This window comes from Dermacentor variabilis, chromosome 9 (genome assembly GCF_050947875.1).
Source record: "Dermacentor variabilis isolate Ectoservices chromosome 9, ASM5094787v1, whole genome shotgun sequence".
Classification (NCBI taxonomy): domain Eukaryota; kingdom Metazoa; phylum Arthropoda; class Arachnida; order Ixodida; family Ixodidae; genus Dermacentor; species Dermacentor variabilis.
The window spans coordinates 91,872,110-91,892,418 of record NC_134576.1 but is presented as its reverse complement, the minus strand read 5'-3'; the positions used below and the strand labels follow the sequence as shown (position 1 = coordinate 91,892,418).

Sequence of the window (20,309 nt, the reverse complement as noted above, 5' to 3'; positions counted from 1 at the left end):
GAGCAACACGATAGTTCCCTGGGGATGTTTGTTCAGTAATAATGTAGGGTCCGAGGAAGCGTGATTCAAACTTCGCACACAATCCGGGTGTACGAATGGGTGTCCAAAGGAGCATTTCCTCTCCAGGACGAAAGGAGATGTCTCGACAAGAGATGCAACGTTGCTTGCGATCTACTGTGACTGACTGACTCCTGTGTTGAGGCGAGCACGTTGGTGACATTTGTGAAGTATCAAGACTAACTGCATGTTCGGGTATACTGGTCGAGGTGTCAGTAGGGGCATTTAAGAAAGCACCGTCGATGGTGAATGTCGGTGAACGGTTGTAAACGAGGTAGAAAGGTGAGTACCCTGTAGTTCGTTGGATAGTGATGCTGTGAGCAAATGTCTCAAAAGGTAAAAGCATGTCCTAGTTGTCATAGTTTGGCTCGATATACATCGATGTCCTCTCCATTAGTGTGTGATGAAATCACTCTGTTAAGCCATTTGTTAGGCTGGCATGCGGATGTCGTCTTATGAACTGTACCACAAGCTCTGAGTACTTCTTTGATCATAGTTGACATGAAAGTATTGTCGCAATCACTCAACAGTGCACGAGGTGCACCATGACGCAGCGCACTGGCGTCCAGAAAGAACGCGGCAACGTCTGAGGCCAAACTAGAGCTTAGAGGAACATCTCTGCATACTGTGTGAGATAGTCGACAGCTGTCACAATCCATTGATGACCTGCTGGCATTATATGGGCAGAGGCCCGACCAGGTTTATCCCAACGATGGCAAAAGGTGTCTCGGAACATGGGACAGGCTGTAAAAGACCAGCAGGAGGCGGTTGTATGTTTTGCGGAAACCCAAGTGGCCAGCAGATGGGTCGTTGTGAAAGGATTCAAGGTATTGTGTGCACAGCGAACATGGAAGAACCGGTACCCAGCGGTGTCTGTTGGTGTCGTAAATGTAGCAGCGCAGCACATCGTTTTTGAGTTTAAATAGTTGCAGTAGTCAACGTAACCTGGCATTAGGTGCAGGAGAAGTTCCGCACAGGGGATGGAAAATGTGGTTGCAGTATGGACCAGAACGTTGACCCTAGGCAAAATTGAGTGCCACGATTGGAAGATAGAGTGTGAGTACCCTCTAGCGGTGATAGCAACCTCTAACGGTGATCATTAGTTCAGGCTGTCAGGTAATGCTTTGAGGGGGGGGGGGGGGGCTGTCAGCAGTCGGTGTCAATGCTGCATTGACTTCTTGGTAGGGGCTGATGAATGAGTGGGGTTTGCCTCGTGGCAAACGTATAATTAATGCTTTTGGCCGTATTGAGACGTAACAACATCAAAATCGTGCTCTTGCAACCGGGGCACCCAGCGAACATGGCTTCCAGACACATTTTTTCATGACGATAACCAGCATAAGGTGTGGTGGTCGGTGATGAGAGTGAAGTAGCGTTCATAAAGGTATGGCCGAAATTTTTTTATGGCCCTAACTATTGCGAGGAGTTGCAAGTTTTTTGCTAAGTGCATTTTTATGTTTTTTTTGCTATGTCAAAGATTTGTTGGTATGTGGTGATATTGAGTCTAACCCTGGCTCGACTGAAAAAGAAATGTTGATGCAACTGCTATCTTCATGACATGATTATTTATGCTGATGACGCAAACATATTCTTTACAGCCAAATCTCTTGTCCAAGCTGAGGCTATGGTAAACAGGTATTTAGGTAACTTACAATCCTGGCTATGATACAACATGTTTTCCTTAAGTTTATCCAAAACCAGCTATATTATTCTTAGGCCAATTAATACTCCTGGTTTCTATAAGGTCAACATCAACTTTGGACACGTAATAATATGTGAAGTTGATTTTATTAAATTTCTTGGTGCCTGGTTCCACCAGAACCTTTCCTGGAACGCACATGTATCAAAATTAGTATCAATAAGTAAAAGTGGTAGCTGTCTTTACAAAGCAGCTAATCTGGTAACCGTGTGGTTGAGTCTGCCTATTGTTAATAAGTTAACCTATTGCATTCTAGTATGGGGAACAACTCCAACCACTAACTATCAGAAACTATTAGTACTTCAAAAGAGAGCTTTGTGGTGCATTCATGGTTGCTATGGCAGACCAAAAGATTTTTCCGTGTCGCCGTTTCGCAGTGACGATTCGAGTAAAGCGAACCAAGTCTACCTTTTTCATTTGCTGCAGCATATTAAAGCCAACAAGTCACACACTCAAAACAATACTTTGTCTAATGACACATACTATTTTCGAAAACAAATTCATCGGGTCCTCAAGACACATAAGTACTAACTATGGCAAACAAAAATTAAATTATCAAGTAACTGCGGCTATTACTAAAATGTCGACATATGTTGATTTTGATGTTTCATTCAAAATGTTTAAAAAGGAAAAAGAAATATCTTATCGATTCTGGTTTTGGTTTGGTGTAACGCCGTTTTTACTTTAGTATGCTTAAATAAATGAATCATGCAACACTTGCAAGTGCAGGTGATTTTGCATTTATATATAGTTATATTTTCGGTTATCTCTTTGTGTATTTTGATGTCGGACTGCACAGGGGAGCCGAGGCCTTCTTCAAGCATTCTAGCCTTTAGCCCTGGCTTCCTCCTTTGTAGGAAAGGGAAAATAAACTTCACTTCACATCACTTCTGGCCAAAATAATATCAGTGCTACCATAGAAAATATCCAAATCAAACAAAAAGAAATGAAAAAAAGATCACTGCCTTAACTGAAAGAATTGATGGGATGGAACAGCAGCTTTCCTGCTTTAAGAAATGAACAGTCCAGTAAATGACCAATAACACAACCCTGCACTTCATTACGAATCCTAAACATAAAATGCAGCAGAAGAGTATTAAAAAAACCACTGAACTGATAGGTAATATACTTTCTCACGATCCCGACATTGCATTACTAACGGAAACGTGGTTGAATGATGTCTTCAACAGTGAATTTGTACAAGTTGGCTTCAATGTATTCATGAAAGACCGCGAAGCTAGAGGAGGCAGAGTTTGCATTCTTTTTAAACATTCTTGAACATTATTAAAATGCATGATGTACCTAACGTTGAGTCCCTTTTCTGTAAAACTTATCGCAGAAATGTTATGTACATTATTGGTGTTGTTTACAGGCCACCCTCCTCTGAACCTGCCGATCTTGTTTAATTGAAAAAAATATATGAGCATTCACGTAAAACAAGGGGATCGCATTATTTTATCTGGCAATTTCAACCTACCTAACAATGGCTGGAGCTCGTTGACAGTTCAGAAGCAATAAGACAGGGCAAGCAAAGCAATTATCCACCAGGTATTTGCCTACGACCTATTACGAATTGTTGATGACTTTACTAGGATACAAGGGCATATCCACGCTTGACTTTTTTTTTATATGTGGTGTTCCTGCTTCTAATGCTAAATGCGAAATTTATCCCGGCATCTCTGATCACCAGATGATACTACTAATGCTCTCTGGCGTATCTATGAACGCAAATAAAACAAACTGTCATTTTCCAAACTTTTTGCGAGCAGATGATGTTTCAATAACAGACATGTTGTCCTTTCATTTTGATATGTTTTCAAGCAGTGACAGTAATGTAAACAATCTCTGGGACCATTTAAAGGATATTATTAAAAAAATGTGTTGATCGTTTTGTGCCTAGTATTGTAAAAAAAGAAAAGTAAGAACCTTTGGATAACTTGAGCTACGCGACAGCTCAGAAGGAAATTGAAAAGACTAAAAAAAAAAACTCTAACGAATTTTTGAGTACAATATTCACCTTAACCATTCAACTCAGAGATCAAGTTGTGAAACATAAACAGAATTACCATGGGGTACTATTGGCGCATCTTATTTCAGCATCCCCAGAAAAATTTTGGCGTCTGGTTGCTCCTTCATCATGCAATTGCAAGACTTTTGATGTTGAGGGCTGAATTAATTACCTAAGACTGCTCAAAAATAGCAAATGCATTTAACAATTATTTTCAATCTGTTTACACTAGAGACAATGATTTCATGCCCAATTTCAGCTCCTTTCTTCTGCCCATACCCGATATGGTCATTAGCGAAAAGGGCATATTTAATATGCTACTAAGTATTGATATAAAAAAATCATGTGGTCCCAATGACATCCCGAATGAATTTTTAAAGCGGTGTGCTGAGTGGGTGGCAAAGTACCTTCACATAATTTTTTCGAAATCGTTGCAGGAGGCAGGGGTTCCAAGAGAGTGGAAAATAGCTAAGGTGATACCCCTACACAAAAATGGCAGCAAATGCTGTGTAAAAAAACTACCATCCCAAATCATTAATCTCAATCGCTTGCAAATTGATGGAGCACATAATACATGAGCACATTTCAGTATTTATCGAGGGGCACAACTTTTCACCAAAGAAAAACATGGGTTTTGCAGGGGCTTTTCTACACAAACTCAATTAATGAAAACTAAACATGATTTTGCAGTTTCTATAAGTAATATAAATCAAACTGATGCAATCTTTTTGGACTTTCATAAAGCCTTTGATACAGTTTCTCCCAATAAAGTGCTTTATAAATTAAGCTTGGTACTACAAAACTCTAAGCCAATATCATGGATTTCATCATACATTACTGACCGCCAACAATTTGTATCTTTTGACCAGCATTGCTCAGGTAAAGTATCAGTGTCGTCCAGGACCCCTTTCTTTTCTCATCTTTATAAATGAAATTGTTACGACATCCCAGTTAAAATTAAACTATACGCAGATGACTGTGTTTTATACTCTCAGGTTAAAAGCACATCTGACCAGCTGCTCTTAAATCAAGCGTCTCAAAGGGTTGTGTCATGGTGTGAAAATTGGCAAATGTCCTTCAATCTTGAAAAAACAGTAGCAATGAAAATTGCATGAAATGAAAAGCAAATAATGTATTGCTCATTTCCCACCCTACTAAAATCTCGACCAGAAATTGTATCTATAAAAAAAGGAATTCTTGCTCTGTTATCAAGTAGTTCTATTCGGCAGCCATTCATGTGCGAGTGGCATAAGTGACAACTCTCTCATGTAGTGGTATCACACTGTAGAAGGACAGCAACGATCCCATGGCCACTAGTGTCGATGTGCAAACAAGTTGGTGCATTCTCATTGAAGTGACAGAGGATGAAGTTGGATGTTAAAGCTTGCTTGAGGGCTTGGAAAGAAAGTTCACAGTCATCTGCCCAAGTGAAAGCAGTGCCTGACATCAGCAACTTATGGAGGGGTGATGCCATGGAAGCAAAATGACTGATGAAGCGGCGAAAGTAGGATGCCAGACCCAAGAAACTTCTTGTTTTTGATTTTTTAGGATGGGGGAACCGAATCACAGCAGCAACTTTGTCAGGATCTGGTCGAACGCCATCTTTTCTACTGATAAGGTGGCCCAACACTTTGGTGTTCTTTCCGGCCCCACAACACAGTCCCAAAATGGTGATGATGAGTATGTACCAATGAGAAGATGAAGTGTATGAATAATGCTCAAAAAAAAATAAATATATATATATATATATATATATATATATATATATATATATATATATATCATCAGCCTGGTTTTGCCCACGGCAGGGCAAAGGCCTCTCCCATATTTCTCCAACTACCCCAGTCATGTACTAATTGTGGCCATGTTGTCCCTGCAAACTTCTTAATCTCATCCGCCCACCTAACTTTCTGCCGCCCCCTGCTACACTTCCCTTCCCTTGGAATCCAGTCTGTAACCCTTAATGACCATCAGTTGTCTTCTTTCCTCATTACATGTCCTGCCCATACCCATTTCTTTTTCTTGATTTCAACTAAGATGTCATTAACTCGCATTTGTTCCCTCACCTAATCTGCTCTTTTCTTATCCCTTAACATTACACCCATCACTCTTCTTTCCATAGCTTGTAGCGTCGTCCTCAATTTAAGTAGAGCCCTTTTCGTAAGCCTCCAGGTTTCTGCGCCGTACGCCACTACTGCTAAGACACAGCTGTTATACCCTTTCCTATGAGGGATAATGGCAACCTGCTATTCATGATCTGAGAATGCCTGCCAAATGCACCCAAGCCCATTCTTATTCTTCTGATTATTTCAGTCTCATGATCTGGATCCGGGGTCACTACTTGCCCTATATATATATATGTATATATACTTACAGATAAAGGAATTGAAGTCAGGTAAATTGGTCGTAATTAATCTTCAAAGAATAAAATGTCACTGACAAACATGATGATGGATCAGGTGTAATTGAGCATCTCACATTAATTAAATACTCGTGGATCATAGTTCAGAAAAAGAGTAGGGGCTCGCCTATACTTGCAGCATAGTTTTGTGGTAGAAACATTATGACCTAGCACTATTTGCTTGGCACCATTCAAACTGTGCACTAAGGTCACGAATCCAACAGATGTAAAAGAGGGAAAAGCCTTCACCTTACAAGACAACAGTCGTGGCAAGACGTGTCTAAATATATATATATATATACAAATATAAAAGAAATGAAGCCAGAACTGCTTGCCACTTCTTGGAGAACTTGGCAAATGGAAAGCCTGTATGTAGGGTCTGTCACACGGACAGTTTCAATGCCCATTAATGGTTATTTACATTGAACTTGTCGTGTGCAATCAAAGCAGCACATTGAACCAATACAGTGCGCAAGGTTGAGCTTTCTATAAATGTGGGAAATTACTAATGTAGCATTATCCCGTGATTTTTGTTACACATACTGCGTAATTGCTAAAGCCCACGCTGCAGGAGAATTCATATAGAAAATTATAGTTAGCGTATGTAATTTGTGCTGGGTTACACAAGTTTAAGTTGAGCATGAACAAAGAAGGAATGTATACCGGGATGGCTCATGAAGTATTTGTTACAAACAATGACACTAGAAAGAGTGCATCATTTCTTCAAGTACTATGCCAGGACATCTACTGGACATGTATCCTTCTGCAGAAGCCCATAGGACATCCCTACAATTTCCTTATTTGGACGCGAGACTTTAGTACTTGTTTTGGATGTCCTTAGGATGTTTGGTGTTGTCTGGTATTATCTCGTAGGTTAATTTGCAAAATGGACAAACACAAGCTCACATTTGTGGACAATTGCTTTTATTTTCATCTATGCAATCGTACATTCACACCCGCATCTACTGCTTACCATATTTTTAGTTGTATCTAGTCACACTCATCAATCGCAACTGTGTACAGAGCGAGTATGAAAGTGCAATCAATAAAGGGCCCCTCACCAGGCCACGTAGGAAATCTTGGTTTTGTGCTAAGCAGCCTCTGAGGAGTTTTCAACCTCGCCATTTCTTCAGATTAGTTCATTAATACCAGAGATGGAAATACTTGAAGTATTGCGAATCCATGACTTCAGGAGGTGAGCGTCACCGCCAACCACTGATGTCAGTGCTGCCAATACAGACACTCTCTCCACTTTCCCCGTCTAGCCTCTGCAAGCAATATGCCTTCCCTGCTTTTGCTCATACTGGAGCCAGAGGATCGCGTGAAAAATATGCTATGGGCCCAGCCTTCATTTTTCTTTCTCTCTTGCGCACATTCTTGCAGCGTGGCGCATTTCTGGTGACAATCGCAACCATTCTTTACAAGAACAACTGATTAGCAGTACAAGTCAGTGCCACAGTCACGAGTATTGAGTCAGAGGTGAGAGGATGAAAGAGCATGATTGCAGCACTGGAACACGGTAGAAAATGACACAGTTTCATTCTCTATGTGCAAGGTTGGTAACGAGCAGACGGAATGGAAGTACATCTCTCTTGCTACAGTACGAAGTAAAACGAAACGCGAATACATTTGGTTTGTATGTTTTATTATTTTTCTAAATTGTAATTAATCTGTTGAAGTAACATACTAAACAAAGAACTGATATTCCCTTTAATATTTCTCGAAGCCACGTGTCACTGGGAGACGTCACACATGGAGGAAGGAAAAAGATAGGAGGGAGCATACCGCAATGCCATTGAAGCCAAACTGGTGGTCCAACACTTGATCGCACGTCAAAGCGTGCGGATGGTGTTAGTGTTCCCGCTCTGCAAGCAGATTGAATGCAGGACATCTGAACAAGCGCGCACCGAATAAAACCTACTGGCACAGCTACTGGGAACCAAACATCTTGGCAAATCTTGATTCTTGCCCTGTGATTGCGACACAAGAGGTCACGTGTTGGGCCACCACTGTGGCTTCACAGAGTGTTCACTTGCTAAGGCTGGCTGCATGACGTAATGCTCCCTTTTATATTTTTTCCTTCCTCCATGACGTCACAACACTGCCATGTATGTAGGCACACGTGCTTCTGCCAATACGGCGAATATGTTGACAGTCGATTCTCCGGCTGGAACCATGGCACCTGTGAGAAGGGCAAACGTCATTTGGTTTGAAAGTTAAGCTCTTTCCATAGAAGGTAGGGATGTAATACTTAGCAGACGCTACCATTAGCACACATTGTATGCACTGCACTTGTCCGCTCAAAAATGGCCAGACTTCAGCGTTTCTAGTCCGGACCATTTGAGTCTTGTGACAAAGCATATCCGCCCTATGAACACAGTGGGTGCGTGTCTTCGTGCTTCTTCATCTGCCATTTATGTGTGAACACCATCGGGCAGAATCGACACTTAAATGGCTTCTCGCCCGTGTGTGTTCGAATATGGGCCTCAAGGATTCTCTTCTGCGTGAAGGCACTGGGACAGAGGTGGCAAGGGAAAGGTCTCTCGCCGGTATGCATGCGTAGATGCCCAATGAGGTTGTTTTTCCGTGTGAAAGCTTTGCTGCAGTAGTCACACTGATGCGGGCGCTCACCCGTGTGTCTTCTTTGGTGATTCTGCATGCTCGACTTGAAAATTGTGGTGTAGCCGCACACAAGACACCGCCGCAGACTCCCCTTCTTGTGACCTCCTATGTGCAATTCTAGAAGAGATTGTTGCTCAGGGCAGTGATCCACAGCAATAGAGTCTGCACAAATCAAAATGGCACATTCTCAGCAAAAAGAGAGGAAAATTAAAGGGAATTAAATAGTGAAGTTGGCCAGTATAAGGTTCAGCTCAGTACTCAAGGAATAGAACTTGCACATAAACATGCCCAAATTCACAACTCTTGCAGCTTACCATGTAGTCCCCATGTCAGCAAGGACACTAGTGATGCATCTAAAGCTTTGTGTGCTGATAACAGTCCGGACTAGTGTACTGAATTTTTTTCCTTTGATGGGGGAATTTCTAACATGTTAGCATGGGCAAAGACTACAATGTGCAACGTTTTAGAGAGGGAAAAGAATGTTGCCAAAATTTTTCCTAGCAGCCACACGTCAAAAGCAACACATGTGGAGCAAAGCTTCCCAAATCAATGAGTGTTTGCTTGCAATTCCAAGTCATATAGCTGTGAATATAGAATGAGGCACTCACGTGCTGAACCTGTCCTCGTTGAATGGTGAGTGTATGTCAGTGGCAAGATGTATACCTGCTCTGCAACCTAGAGTGCAGTCAAGTGTGAAATGGACAACTACCTGACTGATTACAGCAGACCTGCAAGATTGAACTTCACGAGATTGAACCCCACTTGGCAAGACGAATGTCCCTTGGCATGCGTCTGATTTCACAGCAGCCAAATGGGACAGCTAGGCAGTCTTGAATGCAAATCACATGTTCCATTTCGCACTGCTGTTCAGTGTGCACATTTGTTGCATGGTTAATATGGATGGCTGTCAACAGTGATACCTAACAATGTGTTTCAGACTTTATTTGGGCTTATTCAAGTTTACAGCCAATATACAAGTTATCACAGAGTAGTTTGTAACACAAATGTTTGACATTAACTGAACATCTACACTACTTATGTGACACAGCTCTAATGACACAGCACTGACATAATAGGGCTAAACTGCAACCTTTTTGTTATGTACACGGGCGTGTGTGTGAGGGGGGGGAGGGTTCAGCTACAACAGTAAATGATCTGAGCACTGCTGAAGCTATGCACGCATTTCAACGAGTAGTCATCTGTACCTGTAGCATGCAGTTTTCGTACTAATTCCTTTAGAAGTCTGTGAAAAAGAAGCACCCACATTCTGGACCCATGCAAGTTATGAATATCAGAAATGGAGACTAAATGATGATGAGACAAAATGTATTGTCATTAAGCCATCTATATGTATGGTTGTTTTAGTGCAGATATTGCCTGGTTTTATTTTTTTTCCTTCTCTGTCAACTTGTGCTTACTAATGAATCTAATGCAAATGTTTTCTTATAGTTTGCGGTTGTGCTATCACAAATAATAGTCAATAAAGTCAAGCAGAGCAGTTTTCTGTGCATTCATTGCATTTGTCCTATTACAGTGCCATAAAATGACACGAGTCTTTTGGTACTTCAGCAACAACATATTCCAATAAACTGAAGCAGCTTTTATTAGCACACCTATGGCTTTTGGAACAAAATATTTGGTGTCCCAAAGGCGGCATCCTGTTCCATTGAACACGTGTTTTGAGGCACTAATATAACTGAGATAAGGCGATATAAATTCCAAGAAAACTGAAGGATCCACGTGTACTCAAGGCTGATCTCTGATCAACATTGCTCACACACACATGCACACTAGAGAAAAAGCAGACCATAGTGAGGAAACCTGCCAGTCTCTTAGTTGTGGCAGAAGCTTGAAGACAAGTTTGTGGAAATAATTTGAGCTAAACGAGTGGCGGTAATCACGTCAGTGCGCCCCCCCTGTTTATGCAATGATTTCCTATGCATGCACTTTGGTCAGACACATCAAAAATTCAGTGAAGCCTATACACTTGCATTCCACACATCCTTGAGCATGCAAACTTGTGCATGCAAACTCGTGCATGCAAATTTGTGCATGCAAACTTGTGCATGCTAACTTGTGAATGCAAACTCTGGCCGAGATTGAGTCACAGAAGTTTTGTGGAGTAGTAAAAACAGTCTAAAATGAAAAACAAAAAAAAAAGGTGTAGTTGAAAGTTTCTACACGTGCTTAATAATATTAAAGATAATAAATATACATGAAATTCGGCCAGAATGCAATTCGGCTTTCTACGAGAAGTGCAAAGCTTCAAAATTATTCTGTTGCATAGGCGTTACCTTCAGAACCTCTGCAAGCCTGCTCCTTCAACCGGGCTTCTTTTGATAGACTGCCACGATGAGATTTAGCTTCAGCTGTCTGTTTTTCAGAGATTCCTTTGATTCATTTCTGGTCTCACTGGTTCCTCAGAATGGTCAACTTCCAATTTTGAAAGATGTCCAACTTGTGGCCCGAGTGGCCATCTCCACAACCGTGCACGAAACAAATTTTGTTTTGGGACACAACCAAATATTGATGTTGAGAGACTTGGCTGCAGCTTGGGGTTTGCCCTGAATACAGCGATGCAACAGCTTTCTGCATGCAATTCTTTCATATGTAGGACGCACGGCCGTAAAAAGTAGGGAATGAGCTGATGAGAATGAGACTGAGAATAAGAATGAGACTCAGTCAGGGCTAGAGCTAGCTAGTTGTCAGATCAGAAAAGCTCACCATTTTGGCAAACATCTAGTTGGGAGCACCATCAGAGAGCAATCAGTAGAGCATGAATGGAAACATGAGGCCCCTACAGCTACCATGCCTAACCATTTTTCACAGTCTTCAGGTTGGAGAAATGCACTATTTTTGTACACAATAAAATAGAATGTTGAAATGCAATCTTGCAAAAAAAAAAATTTTTTTTTAACGCCATTTTTCAGACATCTAATATTAAACAAAAGGAAATCCAGCCCATCTACACCCTTTGGTGCTGATGTAGAACATTGCAATGCAGAAGGCCTTGTGACATTTCCAGCAATTAAAGTGGGAAAAGAACACTTTGCAAGAAGAATAAACAAGAGGACATATGTTGGAAATGTTTTAATTTCCAAGTTCAAACCAGCCCTGCTTTTTGCCTGAACTACTGTTAAAAAGGTCATTGCATTATGTCTTGAAAGTGTATGTAAAGATAAAACACAAAAATACACAAGCTAAATGGTAGCCACGTTAACTAGTATACCTCCCATGACTTGCTTAAAAATTTTGTTGTTGCTTTGGCCCCAACTGCCAGCAATACACATTTTCGGTGCTATTATTTGTGACTTATATTCAGCGTTCTGAAGTGCCTTCAAGAATTGCTTCTGCCAGCACACTGACTGTGTATAGTAGGAAGTGAACAACAATGTATGCTTAAATAAAACACAAACGCAACCTCAAACATTGTGATCCACACAGAGTATGACAAGGGCAACAACTAATCACTGCGCATAAACGTGACAGCGAAATGGTCACCTCGTGCATTACGATTTGACAAGGAACTCTCATGACCTATATTTTCTCTGAGGCTGAATGACACAAAGCAAAAATATTCTAAGGCCACATACAAGGTGAACCACTAAACAACCCAACATAGCTCAGCAGGGCAACAGTACATAATGAACACTGACAGTTCAACATCATGTGAACAGCACTGTCAGGCACGAATGGAGGTAGTGCAGAAGTGTTGGATATAATCAGTCCATTGCAAGTGATTTCCAGGCACCTCATAGATCTAGTATGCTTTAGTGTGTGAATCTCTCAAAATGAATTGAAAAATTCCACAGTAGCAACCTTGGACAAGCCAACTGCAACAGTGTTGTAATGACAGGGATGCTTTCATCACACAAAGCCTTGACCTAGTGCGAAAATATTGAAAAGAAAGTGTATGGAGAGGAAGCATATGACACAAATGTACATATAAACTAGCCGCACGTGAAGACAGACTTGCAAGGTGACACCAACAGCTCCAGCAAATGGCCTGCCACTACTTCATTGCTTTCTGAGCATGTTAGTCTCTTCCAAATATCTCTCTAATGATATACACATTTATATTTCACAATACCCTGTGGTGCAGCTTCTGAATTACTGCTATAATTAAGTAGATAGGATGAAATCACAGTTCTTTTTAACCGTCCTACAAGCAATATAAATTGTCTTGCCACAACATCCAAGTTTCCTATATGCCTAGCTGTGACCATTCTCACCAGACCTTTGGAATGCTGCTAAAGAAGCTTTGTTGTGGTTTATTCTTGAAAGGACGCTAAACATAAAAATAGGTTGATCTGTATCACTAAATTATTCTCCTATAATACCAGAAAAGCCACTCTTACCGCAAGAGAACACTTGGTAAAAAACAAGTGGCAACGTCGTGACATGCGATTGTGACAGCACGTAATCCGATACCCATAATTTTTCATCAGTAAAAATTTTCTACCCTGTATTTTAAAACAGACAAGTTTTTAGGACTTCTTTGAGCCACACAAGCCCAAAAATGTTGAAATACCTTGGAATCAGCGACAATACATGAACAAACTGGAGGTGGTGTCCTTATATAAAATAAAAAAAAACTGTAGTTTGTCCTCAATTTACATTTTTTGCAATAAACTTCTTGCCACAAAATTGACAAAAGCAATGTCTTGAAGGAACACTTGAATAAAATATTCCCTCAGAACTTGTATATTTGCCAATTTCATTGATTCACTAGACTAATTTATTGTTATGCTTTAGTGTCCGTAATCCATTTAAGTATGCATAAACGCAGTTCTCCTGCAAAGTCTGACACTCTCATGGGAACTTGAGGCAGGCAAAAGCATCTTGCTTGCAAAGATTTCCCACAACGCTCACTACCAGCAAATGCGAGAGATATGAGGCAAGCCCTTCAAAGGGCAGCAACCCCATTCAAGTGCATGCGGAGCTCGTGACATCTTCGCGGCAACTTGCGCGCAAAGGCCATGGGACAAAAGCGACACTGGAATGGTCTCTCCCCTGTATGTGTCCTCAAGTGATGTGTGAGATTAACTTTCTGCGCGAAGGCCCGAGGGCACATGTGGCAGCGAAATGGTCTCTCGCCGGTATGGATGCGGAGGTGAACAGTCAGGCTGGAACGCTTTGTGAACGACTTGTTGCAGTAGCCACAAGTGTGCAGCTCAGGGTCCACATTTTCCGAGGAGCACAGGTCGCTCCCACTAATTTCCGTGTGCGAGAAATGTTGTCCAGCATGTCTGGCAGACGAGTTGTCTACGTGTTGACGAGTCCCGTGCTGCCATCTGATGGTGCCTGCAAGATAAGTTATTCAATTTAGTGCAAGAACTACACTGTGTTTAAAGTTAAACTGAACAATTTGCTTTTATTACATCTTCCAGATGACATCTACAAGCGCTGGTAAGAGCTAGGGAATGCATGGAAGGTTTGATGACAGCATACACTATGCCAGAACCAACTGTACATACATCGCTCCTTACAAAACAGGGAACACCAGCCAAGAAAGGATTTTAGGATCCTGCATATTTGCTCATCAACACCATAACACCAACACCAGCTTCCAACACCATAGCTACTGTTATCCACCCTAGCACATGTCACCAAGAACTAGATTTGCATACAGCAATATCAGTACAGTTGAAAAACTTTGCACACATCACTTGGTAAACATGACAAGAACTCTTTCTTCCCCTGCTATCTATACATCTAATAGCTGCTTCGATATTAGTCAAATATCAAGCCGACAATCAGTACTTCGTGCAAAAGACAATTCAAAAATTAGTAAATGCAAAAGATAATGCTGTATAGCAGTAGTAAGCACCTAAGTGGAGGCAAGTATTTTCTTCCTTCAGTCAGACTTACAACCTCCAGCATCTTTCCTTCTGCCATTTTCAAACTTGCAGCACACTCTTCCCAATTTACAGAATAAAGCATCAAGAATGCTCTTTCAATGTTCACACTGGATACAGCAAATGACAGTAGATCAAGCACAGTACTTGAAAGGGCAGGTCTGCTCGGACATGCATTTTGAAGAAAACTGGGTGCTTGATGATGACGATGGCACACTCCTGGTAATGATGACACTACATCAACTGTGTGGCAGCGTCACACCCCAGTCGTGAAACAGCAGCAAGCAACTCTCAAATCAAACGGTTGTCAACAGTTAAGTCTTCATGCTTCGGTTCACGAAGTAAAGTTGCTGACAACGATGACTTGCTGGTCTACTGCAACCACAATTTGTGAGGAACGTTTCGCCACACAGTATGGCTCCACTTTCTGCAACAGTGGTGTAATACTCGAGGAGGTCAGTTAGCGATGTCACAGTGCTTCTCCTCATCTACGACTTTATTGTATTAATCTGCGAAATCCAATCCCCAATTATAAACTACCGGCAAGTATGGGGTGGACTGCAATATGGTGATTTCGTGCAGCTAGTTTCTTAGAGCCAAGTGCGAGGAAATGTATTCGCCAGCATGACACCTATGCCTACTCTTTGCAGATGAGTTTCAGTTGAAATTGTCAGTTCTGGGCAGAAATTCAAACACAGGCCATAGGAGTAACTGCAAAGCACTGCACACACTGAGCTCGTTCATCTACACAACCAAGATCCAAAGTTATTTCTGTAAATGTTCAATTTGCTCCTTTGATGTTGTATTCCCTCTGCTGACCTGTTAAATGGCTGTGGCATCTGTAAAAGATGAGAGCACAAAGTGAAGAGATTTCAACACATGAGAACAGCAACAGACATGGTTGGCATGTGGCACTGGGTCTTATAACAAACTTTGTGTTCACCTCTGCACTTCCTAACCCGACATGGTGGCTAAGTGGCTACACTGCTGCCGAGTTTGAGGTCATGGGTTCAATTTCTTGTTGCCACATACACATCTCTGACGAAGGTGCATAAAAAATTATGCTCGTGTGCTCAGGTTTGGGCGATATTAGAAAATCACAGCTAAAGAAAATTAATAGAATGCATCCGCAACAGTTCATGATAGCTACAGTTGTTGTTCCGGCACCCAAAATAAACCCCTTAAAGATCAATGGATCACGCTCAACTCCCTAGCCCTCAAAAAAAGAAATTCCAAATTATTTTTTTTTATTTGCACTTAATAAATTTTTATGTATATAATTTACTTAAGATATATACTGTAGGCAAGCTCTGTCTTTCTCAGTTATCTAGAAATTTAGCTGTTTTATAAAAGATTCTCTTCCTTGACATACGCAAGTTTTGCATCTGACAAAGAAATTATTTTACAATACGAACTTTGAGGTGGAGTGAAGGGACAGAGGTGCCTAAATCAACCAAAGGTGCTGAAATTAGTTTGTATTGGCCAAATGAAGCAAAACAACGTATTGCTTGAACTTTGGTGACATTGGTACTTTTAGGACACTAGGGAGTTTTAGAGGTAGACAAGCCTAAGTTAGGGGATGTTGTCATCTGGTGTACAAGAGACCACGATAATTTTTTGTGCACACAAAGCCACTTTCGGGTGCTATTTGTACACTCTAAAATAACATTTAGGGCTGGGAAGTTCAAGGGCGAGAATTTCTGCAAAACTCCATGGAAGAGCTAATAGCTGTTGCATTGTATGAAAGTATTGGAGCTGCTCAAACATGGAAGTTGTTTCAGATTTTTCACCACGCAATGGAATATGCGTGAAGTTCAACTTTCCATATATGCTTTAAAGCAAGCATATTCCGAGACTTCAGGTGTAGTATACTGAATGGTACTCTGGAAATGGTGCTTGATCTCGTGTTTGTGGCAGAAACACGGGTAACTCATGTAGTGTGCTTCCCAACAGCATTGGAGGCAAATGTGCTGTCACCTGTGATACTGTTTCCTGTACTTTTAATAGCATTTGAAGTATCTAAAAAATTTAAGCTCCAGTGAGATGAGTCAAATAATTCACGCCAACAAGGATAAAAAAACAGAGGTCGAAGGGCATTGCTGTGCCTGGCTTCGTGTCGTGTCTTGCATTGTTCTCCGTTTTCATCTAAGCAGTCTTTAATGTTGAGCGGCATCCCATCGTTAGCTACATTAGCATCCAGTCTGCACCTTTTAGAAGTCCCCCCATCAATGTGCATGCTGCCACATTGTGTTCGATTGGCATAACAGCATGATAGTACAGTGCAAATGTGCAACAGGCCACAAATCTGTGAAAAGAACTAGTCGCGAATAAAGTTATTCTCTTCGCTGTATAGATAAAAGAAAACATTTTCCATGGCACCCTTCCTCCTTTTCTCTAAATAAAACATTGATACCAACAAGCCCATGCGAATCCTTCCAAACCCTTTATCAGACCACAACAGGGTTGCTTCAGAACTACTTTACAAGAACTAATAATCGCTACAGTAGATCAAGTACAGTTTACAGCTCCATTTAGTCAAGCCATGAAAAAATTGGCAATTTTGCCTGAAGGGAGAAGCAGTGACAGCAATAACAAGCTTAAGCACTGCACTTGGACTCCTCAGACTGTGCTGTGTTGTAACTATATGTGGGCGCGACATGACGAAACGCAGCACGCAAGGCAACTCCTGCTGGGCAGAAGGAAAATTAAGTGCCAGTGCCATTGCAGGCATCGCATGTCGACGCTGCACGAGACAAGGCAAATGGGGAGCCATCAGAATTATTCTGCGCCCAGTGAAATTACAATTTCAAATAGCAGGCACTAACATTCTTTGGCTATTTTTAATTGCAATCACCAAAATTCTGATGAATATGTCAGTCAATGCCATAAAACCTGGTCAGAACTTCAGCATTTCAATAATATGGATCGACCTAGCATACGCCTCTAGGGTCCATACAACTGTCATCGCAATAAAAAAGAAAATGCTGAGTCCATCGACAATGATGGTGAAAATGTAAGTGAATAGCCGAACGTTTCTAGAGTTATTCGCTTTATTAAAGGAATGATGCGCTTGAAGGCATAAACCTTCAGACGCCCCAAAGCTCTTGCGCGACAGCTCGCGCGTTTAACTGGCCTTCGGCGACGTATTACACGGCCACTTTCGATTGCGATCGAGCCCAATCCTGATCGAAAACAGGCGGAAAATCCAAAGAAAGCTGTTCGCTTAAAGAGAGAGAGAAACAACTTTGCTGATTATCACTAAAGCTCGAAAAAATTGCCTTGGCATTGGTGGTCGTCGTTCGCCTGAGTGCACAACAGATTTGTCAGTAGTACACTATCGTCCAGTCATCAGGAGTGCGTAAGGCAGAATGAAAATAGTATATAGGTCACGAGACAACGAAGACAGTGCTGTTGTTACGTTACAATCCGTCGGCAGTCAAAAAGCCCGAAATCGCAGAACACAAATGTCAAAAACTTGTTCTTGCTGCTGCGAATCACGATGGAGCTTCCCCAGATATCTTGGAAAACAAGATAAGCGAAAAATATTTCAATCTGCTCTCAAGTTCATTCGGTTTCCGGCGCGTACCTGCGGCGATCGAGTGAGGAGGTGAAGGAAGAAGAAGCAAAACAAAAACCACGTAATTATTGTATGAAACTCTATGGCAAAAAAACAAAGGCAAAAACAAACAGGCGCGTGATAGCCCTATTGAAACCCATGTGATTGAACGCAGCCAATGGCAGCCATGTGATGTGGACGCGGGTGCCTTGAAAACAAATAATGCGCGAAGCAGATCGTGCGGACTTCCTCCGTAAAAACCGTACCGGTGCAGCGGCCGGAATAATAAAGCCGTATGTCGTCCCTGTTTTGCAAAAAGCTAACTTAGTCATATAAATTACCCTAAATCAGTGCCTAAAGTTGCTGTGTAGGCCTGTAGGGTACTAATGAACGGTTTGCATTCGGACCGCGAGCGCGGACCAGCGCCTCCTGAAAAAAATAGACGCAATGACGCGAACACAAGTACACCAGAGCACGACTGCAGGACACGGCATATTGCTTAGTTTTGGCTGTTCATCGATGTATGTAGGTTAGCACCACCCGTGATCGAATGGGTAGCGCAACAGGCTGCTGTGCTGAGGGAACAGGGTTAGAAACTAAAACCTTGGACAGACTTGGATCACTGAGCCAATTTGCACATGTGTGCCGGCCGCCCTTCAACTAACATCTTAAGAGGTGGCTCTAGCTCGGGTGCTCCTAGCAAATACACGTAAAATGAGAATTCGTTTTTCTCGGCAACTACTGCACCAAATCTGGCGAGGTTTGTTGCATGAAAAACAAAAACGTAAAATCTAATGGCTGTTTGTTTCGAATTTTTGTTTTAAGTCGTCAATTTTTTTATTAAACATTAGCAGAGGTAAAAGAATTTTCAGAAAACGACACTACTAATTAAGTTTACAACTCTGTAACTCGGCAAGGAAAAATACCACAATTCTGTGAGTTGCATGTAATAGTCATCTTAAGTGGACAAAATTGATATGTTACAAAAGAATATCAAAACATTTAGTAATATGGAAATACAGCTTTTGCAGAACCTTGTAAACAACTTTACAAATTCACGTAACATATACAATGACATATAGAATTTGTCCGCTTCCAATGATCTAATGGACGCCGTTTACAGAACCGCGATATCTGTTCATGATGCAGAGCTATTAATTTGTAAACTTCGTGCTTGTATTTTTTTTAAACCTTCGCATTTTTGAAAAATCTTTTTAACAAAATTCAGGCCATAAATAAAATTTCCACTTCCAACAGTCGCTAGAATTTAACTTTCTCTCTCAAATGCAACAAATTTCATTAAAACCGGTCCAGGGGCTATCTCAGAAAGATGTTTTTGCGTTTTACATCTATTTGAATAGACCGCATCGGAGTTGGACCCGAGCTAAAGCTTCCTCATAAAGCGAAGCTTTCTTTGCTTCTTCCTTCAATTTTTGCACTGCCGTGCTGATGCGGCTGCAGCTGTCTTGCACGCCGCGTCTGGAGGTGGTCCAGAGCATACATGCATGGCAGAAGCATGGCAGAGAGGAAAGCCGACGCAAGAAATTCGTTTGGACCTTTCCATCGTGTCGCATGTGCACGCCCTCTGGAGCTCCCTGGGCATCGACACAACACCGTCTTGACAGCTGTAATTATCCATGACCCCTCGCAAAAGCACTGTAAAGAGTAGAGAATGGGTAGAGCCTACGCAGTCATGGAGCTCGCAGTTTCCATTCATGAGTGGAGGGCAGGAGATGAAAAAGGTGACTTGAGAAGGCGAGGAAACGCTATTGGAGGCCTTGCATACTCTCAAGTTCAACAAATCGCCACGAAGGACAAGAAACCAGCATTGTACCTCTACTTTATATTTACCCCCATGAGTGCACTATCTCCCGCTAAAAGTGCCATAATACTTATGGCGTTTTCTTTACATGATAAAAATAACAAAATTATTATTCTTAATTATATGTAGTAATCCTGAGTACCGTGTGGTGTTTAGACAGCGCAAATGCAAAATAATGTTCAACATCATCAACCTCCTACGTGACCTATGCCGTCACAGTTCAAAATTTTGAAGGTTTGCCACGTGGCTTCTGGGTTCATGAGCTAAAACCAGCCCTTTGCACTGT

The 20,309-nt window shown here is 41.5% G+C and overlaps 1 protein-coding gene across 1 annotated transcript in view; it reads right to left on the bottom strand.

Moving 5' to 3' along the window:
• The window catches only part of LOC142558446 (uncharacterized), a 92,677-nt gene that overhangs the window by 53,542 nt on the left and 18,826 nt on the right, over positions 1-20,309 (bottom strand). The window contains exons 4-8 of the mRNA XM_075670580.1: positions 15,465-15,484; positions 14,793-14,902; positions 13,697-14,091; positions 9,396-9,462; positions 8,594-8,973 (exon numbers count right to left, since the gene is read on the bottom strand). Coding sequence (XP_075526695.1) covers positions 8,594-8,973; positions 9,396-9,462; positions 13,697-14,091; positions 14,793-14,902; positions 15,465-15,484 — 972 coding nt within the window. The remainder of the gene's footprint in view (positions 1-8,593; positions 8,974-9,395; positions 9,463-13,696; positions 14,092-14,792; positions 14,903-15,464; positions 15,485-20,309) is intronic.